This window comes from Coturnix japonica, chromosome 8, assembly GCF_001577835.2.
Source record: "Coturnix japonica isolate 7356 chromosome 8, Coturnix japonica 2.1, whole genome shotgun sequence".
Classification (NCBI taxonomy): domain Eukaryota; kingdom Metazoa; phylum Chordata; class Aves; order Galliformes; family Phasianidae; genus Coturnix; species Coturnix japonica.
Genome location: NC_029523.1, coordinates 5,417,708 through 5,431,739, shown reverse-complemented (window position 1 = coordinate 5,431,739; position 14,032 = coordinate 5,417,708). Strand labels below are relative to the sequence as shown.

Below are 14,032 nucleotides of genomic sequence, written 5' to 3'. Positions count from 1 at the left end.
TTGCCATTCCTGAATTCCACAATCAAGACGTTTCTTGTTGCTGCAAAGAACTGAAAAGCTTTCTTGGTAAGAGAGGAAGAATGTCTCTGTCTTGTCCACAGTGAGCTGTGGTAAGCAGTAAGAAAACAATCTGTACTTCTGGCTCAGAACCCATCTCCATTGCAAAGGCTACACAATAAAGCAGTTAAGCTTTAATCCATAATACTAGGACACTAAAAAAACCAAACAAACAAACCCAAAACAACCATGTCCACATTTGGTTGCCTGGACAAATCTAGAACTCTCCAGGGTTAAACATTAGTCCTGGAAATTGCAGCTGAGATAGAAGATCTGATTCTCTGACCTCTTCTGAAGAGCATTTTAGGGGGTAACAGAAACCTCAGCACCTCTGCCTGAACACTGAAGGGAACCTCTGCCCTTCTTTTCCACATAAGGAAGGGACTTTATGACCAGACCCTCTGCAGCACATACCACCATCAGAACTGCAAACAGTGGGATTTAAGTATGCAAACGTTTTGAACAAGTTGCAGCAATACACACTTGCATCTGATTCTGATATCAGAAGTAACAGCAGAAAACCACCCTTCCAGGAATTGCAACTTACAGCTGGGAAGCTCAAAACAAAAAGCAAGCAAGTTTGGTTCTTTTGCCCCAAATCACTCTCAGGTCAGTATAAATTCTTTGGGAAATACACTGCAAAACTACTCAAGTGTTTGTGGAGATGAAAAGCTCTGATCAAATGAGAAAAATAGGACTCCACAGTCAACCTTCCAAGACGGATGCAGATTTATCACAACTGTAGTTGCAAGGCAATTTTTTGTTTGTTTGGCCACACATTTAAACCTTACAAAATTAATTCTAGAGGAGCACATCAGTGGCATTTGCTTTTTCTTATGAGCGTTACAGGCTCAGAGGGCACTCTATGCCAGTAGTGAGAATTCCTACCACAGGAAACCAAGTCACAAAACACTAACTACAACTGGTCACAGCAAAGCACTAAACCCTCCTTCTTCCTAAAATATATTTACTTCAATAAACTATTAAGTCAAGCCAAAAACTTACTGCGAACCAAAAAGCTACATGGACTTTCTCATGTATGAGGAGGAAACCATCTGTAACAGAAGAAAACCTACAAAATCCCCTAAAAATCTATAAAACGATGTTCTAAATCCAGACTTTCAGGTAAGAAGATGGTAATGTAAAAATGCCTGACAAATAGAGCAGAGTAAATAATTCTCTGCACAGAAGTATGTTTTAGAAAACCATAATGGCACAGGACAGAGGATCACGAGATTTGGAAAAAATCTAAAAGCAGGTTGGCTTGAGACTCTGTCATTGGCAAGGAAACAATTTGAGCCTGGCTTCACGTCTAATAAATCATAACATATGGGGTAAAAAGCTTCTAGAAAGCTAGAAATTCCATTTCAGAACCATACGCAGCTAATATATAAGTATATGCATGAATGGGTAAAGTACAAAATGCTACTTTTAATTACATTATACTCTGGCTTTTTTGGCCCCTTTTAATTCAAGCCCAGTTTTAATAGCTGCGTTGACAAACAGGATAGTGTGTGATATGCACCATGCTGTCAATTCTCACACACACTACAGACAAAACAGGCTCATGCTGAGTAATTCACAGTTCTATTATAGACATGAACAATTACCAATATTCTAGGAGGGGTGTAAAATGGAAACAAAAAATGAGAACAGAATGACAAATTCTATAGGACTGCTCTTTATAATTACTACTAGTTCTACAGAGTAAAGTACTTCTTCCTATTCCAGTCCAAAGCATGAATTTAATGCAACTATTGTGCACTTTAGAAGTATTCAAGATACAAACAACTAACGATGGCAACGTAGCTTGTATCAAGCAATGAAGTAGATGATGCAATATCGTGATGAATATGTTGATCACAGCATAAAGAAGGCTGTCTAGTATTATCTTTAAAAAAGGAAATTTAAGAGTATTATCAATCATCAGGAACAAAGAGATTGCATTTTAATGAGCCACAGTGATCACAGGAGGTCACCTTCAATTTAGGTGCAAGAGCACCTGAAATCAACAAGGATGTAGTTTTTCTTTTCCTGCAGAAGGAAAAAAATCGAGTAAACGTTTCCTTAATTCTGTCTAAGCACTGACACCTTACAGTACCAAAGAAAAGCTACATTATAAGAACACAATCACCCTGAACAAAATCAAACTTTGAGACACTGAGTGACACTACATCAGTCTGGCAACCAAATCAACTCATACTAAGCATTTATGTAGCTTTCACAGGTACAGAGGAACATCATTTACTCAGTTATCCCATACATGAGTCAGTAGTAAATACCCAGTTACACTTGCATTCTTAATATAACTGAATGCAACAATAGTTGCAGATTTTAGCATCCTCCAAACCTTAAAACCTGCCATTATTTATCAGAGGCTGGTGATTTAAAGCTTCTCATAAATTAAAGCCCAGCATTACTGTAACATTCAAATATTTAGCTCTTCAAGAGCACACTAGCAAGCGTAATAGCTTAAGCACTTCTCCAGAAGTCAGCGTACCTATGCAACACATGGGAAAATCATTTACTAGAAAACTGATCCTGTATGTAAAAGCTGAAGCGTTTGCGAGGTTTAATAGCAACTTTCTTCCTGAAGTTGGTGAAGTTATTTCTTGCCATATACAGAATACACAGAACCAACTGGTGGTTCCATATTCTTTATGGAAGTATAAAAGTTTTGTGTACATTTCAGTGTCACTGTTCAGTTTGTGTAATAACTGCAGAAATGTTTCCGTTAGTATTTCCCACATGAAATAGTTCAGCTTACCTAAATAGGGAATACACGGAGTCATCTTCAAGCTGCTGATATAATCTCTAAGCCTTTTGTAATTATCTTCTTTACTCATAACGTACTCCAGCTTCTCAAAAGTGGCTTTATCCTTCCGACTCAGTAACTACAAAACAAAGGCAGAAGCAGTTGAGATGAAGTTTGATTGTTACGAATGCTCAGTGTTATACCGTTAAACGCATGCATTTAATTCTTTCATTTGTCCTCCTCCCCTTTTTGGTTACTTATTTTTAAGCACGACTGCTTAAAATTACAGCATTTAATCTTTATGGATAAATGCCTTAAGGATAAATATAGAAAAGTAGCTATTTCAGTGGTTAAATTTAAATAAGCCTTTTAAAGAAATAGTCAAACATAAATGTTGGTGTCCTGGAGATCCTTCTGAAATAATACCAGTTTTCTAATGACTAATCTAGCTAAAATCATCATTTCACATGCTTGTCCACTTTTGCAGTATTTCTATATAAAGTAGCAGTTTACTGTATTTACTGTTTACTATATTTACTATTTATTTACTACATAAAGTAGCAGTTTAGTCACTGTATTGATCTTTAAAGTTCAGGTTTGCTTGTCAGAAGTACCAAGTTTTATATGAATCCAGTTTCACAAAAAGCCACATTCCAAAATACGTTCTCATTCTTGAATTGAAAACTGTTTTAACAAATTAGATTTTCAAACAGGAAAATAATATCATTAAAACCCAATAAATACCTTTAACCAAACTACAAGTAAAAATGAATGTAGCTATTGACATCCACATTATTGATGTACTGGAAGATTGCAAGGATTTGATCCATTTTTCTCTATAGAAAGCATACAGAAGACTTGAATACAAGCTGTATTTATTGTTCTACCAGCTTGTAACTTTACTGGATCTTATCATTACAGTGAGCTCCACTTAAAATACAAAACAAAGTCATGAGCCTCCTCCAATGTCTATTCTCCCTCATCCCAACACCTTCCTTTCACAGTATTAACAGGACACTGAGCTCTGAGAAATTAAATAATGTATTTTTGAAACACCTAACTGTGCTACTGTTGCAAAGCCACATTAAAGGCTTCATTTCAGCCTGAAGCCAGAATATGAAGGAAGGTGTAAGATGTTTACATTGAACACTTTGGCAGAAGGCTTGGTGTCCTAGTCTCCCAAACCCTTTCCCCCCAACCTCACAAGATCCTTAATAGTACAAAAGTACAAGCTGCAGAACACTTAATTCTTTCATTCCCTTTTCTTTTTCAGACAAAGATCAACTCGTGACACGACAGAGTTGAAACAACCCTAGGATTAAGCAGGAAAGAAATCAGGAATCTAAATGGTTTAATCATGGTAGCAGCCAACAAATTTATACTAATACAGATACAGTAGGTATTTGAGTCGTGCACACAAATCCATTTCTCATCACTGCTAAGTAAAGCTGTTGAGGCACTGCAATGACGAAGCCAGAAAAACAGAAGTTAGCCTCAAGGACATTCTGAAGTGCTAACTTCATTACGGTTTTCTTGGAGAGATTTGAAGCAATATGTCTTACTTAGCTGCGCATCTGCAAAATGTGCAGAGAATTCTAGATGAGTATCTCAGCAGGAGTGCGTTAGATTAATTTTTTTTGTAATCAGTTGAGCAACACTATCATTGAGATTTTCCTACCTTGGGTGGAGAAGGAGCAGAATGACAAAAACACATTTTGTAATACACGATATGCAAGGCATGTCTGCAGAGAAAGTTCGCTTTGTTTCTGTGTTTTAGTGGTCTGTCTCTACAGATCCTTTGCAGAGGAGTTGTTCAGCCATCTAATCACTTTCAACACACTTGAAAACGCATCTATTTGCAAGGCTGGGTAACTACCCAATGTATAGCAGGATCAGACGAGGTTTACTCAGCTCAGAGGTATCAATGAGCATATGCTGCTCCTCATGTCCTACTGATGAGATGCAACCACATGAATATTATAAACTCTAGTCAGAAAAGAGATCAAAAACTTTTCCATAGAATGCCTCTTACATAACTGTACAAAAGACCACCTAGGAAATACAATGGTTAGAGCAGCTGCAATAACTATGGAAACCATCCCGAAAACTGATGGAGATTGCTAGATCCAGTTATCAGTAAGAGAAACTACAAATCTTTTTATGGAAACTGAATCATGAATTTCTGGACATCTGTTCTCCATAGCAAAAAAAAAATAAAAATTCCATCAGTATAAACCTCTAAATGATTAAAATATGACCCACTTTGGCATTCTTCATTTTCCAGCAACTAAATACAAAATAGCTTCTGGCCAAATTAAGTCCCTGCATTTAGCAGAATCTGCAGGGAACCATTTTTCAAGGGAAATTCTATGCCAGAATGGGAAAAAAAAAAAAAAATTCAACAGGAAACCATAGACTTCAGATGCAGCAGAAACATTACGTACGTAGTACAAGAAAAATTATCTGTAATAATTATTGCAAGCTTAAAAATAAGCTAGAGAATGCTGCTTTTCTAAGAATGCATTAAAATCCCTCCAATGTCCCAGTGCTCACTTACCGCCCATGTTTTAGTCAGTCTGAAGATAGGAGCACTCTGTAGGCCTGATACAACTGCCATGAGAGCGTGCAGATTGTTCAGCTCATACAGTTTCTGAGAACAAAAATATACAATATACAAGCAACATTCCAATTACTGGCCACAGTTAATACAGAATAGGCTGCAATCTAAAAAGATACTTCACGTGTTCTAAAATGAACATTTAATTATAGTGAATTGCTGACCACTCAAATAACTTTCACAGCACTTTCTAATTTTCCAGTACTGCTTCTATACAGTCTTGGATTAGAAGATACTGGCTGCTGCATAGTCCAGATATAGCCCTGCCAAAAATATATGTTCCAATACATATATTATACATCAGAAATGCCAGAAGTTTTCAAACCCAACATATTCCTATTCATAGCATTCAGGAAAATTTTCAAACTTAAGATGCCAAAAAGGATAGCCCACGTGAATGATGTAATCATGGCAGCATTCAATACTGTAAGTGCCTTTTTCACCACAGACCTATGGAGCTACTGAGACTGCAGCAAAACACCTAAGAAATTGAACACAGGATGAAGTCAAGCAGGGTAAACATACCTGGAGTACTTTGCTGACCGAAAGGCAATTTGGTGAATGTGAAAACTAAAATCAATTAATAGTACAAGAATATGAGCAGCCTTTATAAACATGGTGGACTAAGTCTTTTTTCTCCTTCAAACTCAGCTTACCTAATTTTTTTTTTTTTTTAAGTGGGAGGTTGCTTACAAGATGAGGTTTGATTAGAAAAGACTGGCTTAACCAGACTCTGAGTTTGAGAGACCGCGTCTTTTAGGGATACTGAAAGTGATCCTATGGGGATGGTTTTCCAGTTCGTGGCTTTGGAACTCAGCACAATTCTCTCTCTGCTTAACACTGGGCCAGAGAACTGACAGCTTCAAGGAACCAAGTCCTCATAGCCATTTCTAAGGAATCCCATGTTTAATGTGTATTACCAATTCACCCAAGGATAAGTTTGAGCCTGGGTGCCCAGAACTCCAGAATTCTAGCAGGCTACTTTCTGGAAGAGATGACACATGAGGAGCAGCTCAGGAAACTGGGGTTACTTAGTCTGGAGAAGAGGAGGCAGGGGGGAGATCTTGTTCTCTACAACTACATGAAAGGATGCTGCAATGAAGAGGTATTGCTCTCTTTCCTCAGGTGGAAATCAATAGAAGATGAAGAAATGGCCTGATGCTGTGTCAGGGAGGTTTAGCTGGACATTAGGAGAAGGTGGACAAGAACTGAACAGGATGCCCAATGCAGAATATTTACCCCATACCAGTAGATACTAAAAAGGAGGTGTGGACATGACAATAAAGGACACAAGTTAGCAATGGGACTCAGTAGGTCAGGTAGATGATTGCACTTAGTGATTTTGAAGCTCTCCTCCAACCCAGATGACTCTGTATAGTACAGTCCTAACTCCTAATAACTAGCATTACTTGTATTTGTCCAACTGCTCATTTTTTAGCTCTTTTTTTTCCCCACTGGCTCCCAAATAAGTTAATCTGCTGTCCTGAAGGAGGATGCAGAACAACAACATGGCCGATTAAAATGAAACTACAGTCTTCTAGCTGCTGCCAGCATTGAAACAGATGTCATAACCAATCACGATAGCCTGGGAACTTCAGAGGAATGCAATTATTAAGTCCAATTAGTTTGCACATATATAGAATGAGATATCATTAAAGGACAGCTAGCTATACAACACACAGGCAGTAGTCAGCACAAAAAGTTCGGCCTAGTGGATTTATAGCGTCTCTGAAAAGTTAATTAACGCGACCTCTGGCACCATGCTGCTTTGATAATAACTTGGTGTAAACAGAAAATGGCAATAATTGCAGCAACTTTATGTTAGAAGCCATATGTAAGCAAAGTCAAGACAAAATAGTAAGCAAATTAACAGACATAAAATCACCCCCATGTACTTTTCTGCCTTTTTTTAGATTGTAATTTTACAACTCATAGCTAAGTGATGCTCAGTTGACTTCTGTTAACCAAGCACAGAACTGTGTCTCAGTTTGGATGTGGTGCTCGGGGATACGATTTAGTGGAGGGTTTTTAGAGTTGGGTACTGGTTAGGATGCAGTTGGACTTGATGATCTTCAAGGTCTTTTCCAACCTGGGTAATTCTATGATTCCTGCAAACACTGCTGTCTGTAGATCCCATCAGACACATTCAGTGTGCTGTGGCCAAAGCAGAGCCTAACAATAGGTCTGGCCCCACTTTGTCTCCAAGAACAGTTCCGTGCTATGTTCACTGCTGGAAATTTCCCATCTCTACACAGTGTTTGGGTTTATTCAACATTAGAAAACATTTGGTAAATTATCTAATTAACAATATTTCAAATAAGTTACCATTATACTTCTTTAATTAAGCCTTTTTTGAAGGTTTTTTTCCTCTTTTTTTTTGGCAGACAAATGCTTCTATTTCAGGACTTTGGTCTGTCATATTTCTGACAACTTTGTTAGACGCACAAGCCAAACATCTAATCGTGTCAGGAGATAAAACCACAGCTAAACTGGGTAGCAGATAAATATTTACCTATGTGTATTTCTGAACTGATCAACTTAATTACAAGATCCTTCACTGTGGTGAATCCCACAGTCCCCACCATCACCCCTCAATTTCTTACCTTTGCAGTTTTTATATAGTGGCTCAAAACCTCAGCTCTTATTTTTAAGGTTTGTGCATGCAGAATCTCTCTGACTACCCAGAAGCTTACCTGAAAAAGAAAACAGGCCTTTTGAAATACAGCATCAACATTACGTGTTTAGTTCTGTCATTTCACTAGTAATACATCACAAGTCTCACAGTGTTCAAGTTCCTTCTACAACGTATGTACAAACTTAGAGGATCCAGTGCCTGCCAATATAATACAGACTTCAATGTAAAGGCTTGAATTTTATTCTATTGCTGTGTTATTCTGCTCATTTGCACCCACCATACAATCTACCATTATATGGCCAAGTAGTTGCTTATAAATCAAATTAATAAATCCAGTATAGGTATAGTATTGAATCTGAAGAACATTTATCTGCTGTTCTCACCTACTGTAATTGGTAGCTGTACATTCCAGACCTTGGCGATTATACCCTCTGTTTCTGCTGTTCCACAACTACAAAGCTGCACCACCCAACTCACAAATACCTTACAGTTCACTGACAATGGCAAATTCTGAGCACTACTGAAGAAACATTTGCAGACTGGAGTCACCCAAACACTGGAACTCACAGGAAGAATCCCATGCTCCAACCTGGAGTGTATAATTCCTAACATTCCATATTCTAATAACGGCTAAGTCAATTCCCAGCAAATACAAAGCATATTATTAGTTTCCTTTGTTAAGTTTTATAGTGCTGGCTTAAAAATTATCATGTTCAATACAGCATAAAGGATGCCTGTTGCTTTTATTCATTATACGAATGCCTCATAAAAGCTATACTTTGAAAATGCTTTGATAACATTTCCAACCTATTATCTCCCCACAGTCTCCACCCTCTTATGCTTCAGCACAAAGAGGAATGATAGAAAATATTTCTTCAGATATGTAGTAAAACAGTAGGAAAGGATTAGCAAATGGTAGTAAACACTGCAGCTTTTATTTCAGGCACTCAAACCCCACACCACAAATTGTCTCCTAAGAGGCTGTTATCCTGATAAAAGTCAAAAGTGGTTCTGTGTAAATAGAGTTACTACAGAACACATAAGTTCTACTGGAGCATTCTACGGTACTTCAAAGTATTGTCAAAAAATGTTTAAAACTTACACAGCTTGAGAAAAATGATACCCTTGAATGATCAAGAAGTTTCTTCAGAGATGCTTTCCCTTTGAGGAACAAAGAAACTTAAAGTTTTAACATTGGTTTTTGCATCGCAAAGAATCCCATGGAGACAACGCACCCTACATTATAAGCCTTTGGTCAGTTAAATAGAATTTGGATGAAATAAGAGATCGTTTGCAGTAGGCCAGATTGAGAAACTCTTGCTCAAAGCATGGAACAATGCTTCAGTATGTTCATAAGAATGGAAAAAAACAAATCATTTGGCATGTTGGCCTAAACGTCTATGGAAGTTCATCAGTCTCACAGTGACACAGGCACCGTACCACACAAGTACTCCTGTTTACTCAATTCAATCTGGTTTCTGTCCCAGTCCCAGCCAGACTGGGGTCTCAGTGCTTCCAAGAACTTACAAAGAAAGCAAACAAAACCAACACCAAACCTCCTCCTCAGTTTCAGGCTGTCCAATGCCTTCAGTGAGAGTAAGCAGCAGGAAGAACTAAACTCTTGATCATTTCCACTCCAGCCACCTCCTCTCCTCCTTCATGCATTTTCACTGGTACTTGTATTGGTTTTGTTTGGTCTATTCTATAGTGTCTTTATAAATCACCACATAGTTTTTCCAAATATTGAACAATAAACAATTTAAACAAAACCTTTTATTTCAATCACCAACCCAGAATCACATTTGTATTTTATTCAGGTTCTTTCTTCACATTAGCAATGGACGGTTCCATAAGTACTGTGGTTATTTGTTGTAAAGAACCAAACTGTAAAAATACCAGCCTATACTGGCTCTTTTAAGCTCATAGCCACTGGTTCCAAAACTATTTTTGCTTTCTTTGTTTTGAATTTCTCTAATGATTAATAATCTCTTTAGTAAAGAGTTCCAGAATCATTCTTCCAAATGTTTAAAATGTTCTGATATGCTACTTGAAAACACAGAACGCATAACAGAACATAGAGTATGGTCTTTGTGCCCTTACAGATGAGGAAGAACCTCCATCTCCCTAAGCCCAGCTCACCAACCCTCCTCAATTTCCAAAGGAAGAATGCCACCCTCTCCTCTATGCATGTTTGTTCATTTTCAATTCTGATGGCACTAGGAAAATTTCACTACCAGGTCAATGGGACTCAGCAGCACTACATCACAAGACACATATCCCCCCTGCTCTGTAATTTTTGTATTTGGTTTAAAAGTCAGTATGTCAAAGGATTAGTAAAACATACACAATTGGTAAGTCACAAAATCATAGCATGGACTGGGTTGAAAAGGACCACAGTGATCATCTCATTTCAACACCCCTGCTACGTTCAGGGTCACCAACCATGAGACCAGGCCACTAGACCAAGCTTCTGTAATAGTTTAAGCTCTGTGGCAGCATAGGTCTGCTCCCATTTAAATGAAAGCCTCAGGAAAATGGCTTTTAATACAGATATTCATATCATCAGGAAAGTGACAGTTACCTTTTACAAAAACTACTTCCAAAAGACAGAGAACAAAGGTTCAGTAAGCAGGCAAACTTGACAACTTCATACTCTGACACACTTTTACCAATTACAACAGCTGTATATTTTGATAGAACCAACTTTCAAAAAGAAAACTTCAATAGGCAGAGATCACAGCTTTAAAAAATTATGTAGCAAATCTGTATTATTATTATTTTAAAGGAACTTAATAGATCGATGCAGTGCTACATCACAACACATACTTCAAGAATCCTGGCATGGAATGATTCACTGACTTCTCTTCCCTGAACTCGAACTGTTTTTACAGGCACCACATATAATTATCACATAACTAATGCTGGAAATACACTACTTCATTCTCAGTAGACTGCAATCAACCGCACATAATCATACTGTTTCCAAAATGCTATCAGCAGATCAATTTGCTGTGAAGCAGCTGTTACTGATTTAATGTTCTTTTTACTTACAACGTGAGAGCTGTTCAAGGCTCTCTTTTGGCAAGTTGGGGGAAAAAGGAAAGGCAGATGCACGATGCATATTTAAAGCCCTGTGAAATTTAAAGGTGAACAGAAATCTGATGAAATGGATTTGTGGCCAATAAAGCCAAGAGTGGCAATGATTTTACTGAATGCATTTTAGCTGTAAACATGTGTACCTCAGAAGGAAGTAGGACAGGTGTCCAAAAGGAACTGCCTTCAGCTGAACGATAACAGAGAAGGTAGACCAGGCAAGAAAAAAATCTTGCTCCAAACTAATGAGCAGTCACTAAGTACTTGGACTTGTTTCTTCTATTATCAGCACTCTGACTCCTCAGAGTAGCTTCTCCAACAGGCTGATAAGTTACCTATCAATAGTTTTTCAAATGGCACGTTAAAGAGAAGCAAACGAGAAAAAAAGAAATGAGAAAGAGGGCCTAGAAATGTCTCCAAATCTCCTGACTTGAAATATAGTCAAAGTGACAGACTGCGAGCTGGAACAACTGAATACAATGGTGCTGACAATGTGAAAAACAGACAGAAAAGCTGCTTTCCTTGTTCCAGTTGATTTAGCGGTGAACTGCAAGGGCTCCAAGTACTTAACAGGTAGGTGGTAAAAGAGAGACCTTGGAAAACTAGCTCTGCAGCAGAACCCCAAACTGGCCCGTCCCAAATCTATTATTATCCATGAAACTCAAAGATATGGCAAAAGTGCTGTTCACATCAACAGCACTCTTATTTTAGGATTCCCCAAAGGCAATTTCAGATTACTGACAATTTCTTTCTTTCAGGTGTTAAAAACACCAAAAACAGGCATCTGACTAATGGAACATTCAGAAGCAGTCAATGCAGCTGAAACCTAGGTGGGAAGTGAAAGTTAGGAACAAATACTTTCAGATGATAAACTCTGCTGGAGGCAAAAGGACCACAGAAAAGAAAACCTACCAACACTAAAAAGGCTCTCAAGAAATTGTAGCATGAAGACATCTTTACCTGACAGTCTCGCATCTGACTTATGTGACTGTACAGACAACTAATATGAATAAATGAGAGCAAAGTATTGGAATCTGGTTTATCGGTGTAGAACTAGTCGCAGGCTGGATATACAGCAACTTTTAAAGTTAGACCAGGAAAATTTCAGCCAAGCACTGGGTAGAGAAGGAAACAGATTTCAGAAGATGATGCCACAGTTACAAGAATTTTGAGGCATAACATCATCTCTTCAGTGAAGAGGTGAATCAGGCAACTGGTCCAAACCTACCCCCAGATCGTTAGACAGCTAAGTAATATTCTAAGCGTAGGTATGCGATAAAGCTTGGTCAAACCTTGAATGTGAGCAATAATGGAAAGTGTGAAAGCATACAACAAAAAAAACTGAAAAAGTCAGAGGCTCAGCCTGAGTATGGATGATTAACGAAGATGTCTAAGCCATGATTCTGGGCGCAGAAAACAGGTCTGGAAAAGAGCTTTTATGTTGGAGACATTATTAAACATTTACAAGATGAGAGAAGATGGTAAGAGAATTACTTCATCCAAAAGACAAAAAATAAGGCATTACATAAAATGGCATTACAGTTTCTAGGTGGGGCAGGCTAACTACATAATTGTAATTCTGCTGCTTTAACAGAGGAGAAAGCTAAAATTGTAATCTTATTTTATACAAAGAAATGTTTAAGAAAGTAACGAGTCTCAAATGCATATCTGAAAAATCATGCAAAGCAGAGAACTAAAAAGTAAGTGTCAATCAGTGCTTGGTGTCTAAGTTTGCTCAGAATCACCTTAAAAAGACGATAACATACTAACAAAAAGCTCTTATTTCTAGGGACAAACATCTAATGAAGCAAAAGTAATTTAAGTGTCAGAAGGAAATATGTAATTATTACTCCAGAAATCCTACATGGTAAGCTTCTGATGTGAAATGATGATTCCCATCTTGATGAAAAGGACAACCAGTATTTCTGGGAAAAATGCTTAATATCTTCCTCATTTTATTCATTAGAAGCTGCTATTTAGAAACACCAAAACCACCCAACATAGCAATTAGTCCAGCACTTGAGTGGTCTTTCTGTACTAGCTGAAGATAATGAATTCTCATAAGCAATTATTTGCAATTTTCAAATAACCAGCCGTGATCAACAATTAGTGATGTGCCACAGCATGTAATTCACCTGATGTTTTAAATATTTACACATAATTACGCAGAATTTTAAAAAACCACACAAAAAACAGCAACTCACGTGATTGAATCTTCTGGTGAAAGCAACCGCATTTGGAGCAGAACTGTATTTCTCTTTTTTATTCCAACCACAGCTTGCCAGCTCCTGCAAGAACAAAGATGAGAATTCACTTCTTGCATTTGTGAGTGCTCAGAGCCACAACCACAGAGAGACGCAGCTCAAAAGGTTCAGAATAATAGAGCAATAATACATTGACATAATAAATACAAGAGTGGGGACTTTATTTCCTTCTGTAAACTGAAATTCTGTAAGTATCATTTCTAAATTGTTTTGAATTCTTAGATTTCATCTTCTGTTGAATTAGACTTGAATTAGACTTTTCAGCTATTATTAGAAGCCAGTGAAATAATTCAAGATCCATTTAGCCAGAACACAAAAATGCTGCTGTAAACATGAATCTGAAGTAGGGAGAGGAACGTCTTTTGACTTTAACTGCTTTCTGAAGATATTTAATTTTAGACTATAAAACTTGTTCCATCTACCTATACACGTCCTGCAACTTTAGCTTGGCATGCTGCATTAAAGAAATACCAAAATGGTCACCTTCTGCAGCAACAATAAAAGAAGAACCATTTCCAGTTTTCCATTCCAAACAAGCCAATTTTATGTGAAGCTGAACAACAGTCAGCATTTAAGAAAGCAGATCTGCGGAATAAAACTGTGCAAGAGGG

The 14,032-nt window shown here is 37.6% G+C and overlaps 1 protein-coding gene across 9 annotated transcripts in view; it reads right to left on the bottom strand.

The window, feature by feature from the left end:
• The window catches only part of RALGPS2 (Ral GEF with PH domain and SH3 binding motif 2), a 117,308-nt gene that overhangs the window by 50,150 nt on the left and 53,126 nt on the right, over positions 1–14,032 (bottom strand). For all 9 annotated transcript variants that reach the window (XM_032446267.1, XM_015869610.2, XM_015869609.2 and 6 more), the window contains 4 exons: positions 13,362–13,445; positions 8,033–8,122; positions 5,370–5,462; positions 2,825–2,951 (listed from right to left, as the gene is read on the bottom strand). In XM_032446267.1, coding sequence (XP_032302158.1) covers positions 2,825–2,951; positions 5,370–5,462; positions 8,033–8,122; positions 13,362–13,445 — 394 coding nt within the window. The remainder of the gene's footprint in view (positions 1–2,824; positions 2,952–5,369; positions 5,463–8,032; positions 8,123–13,361; positions 13,446–14,032) is intronic.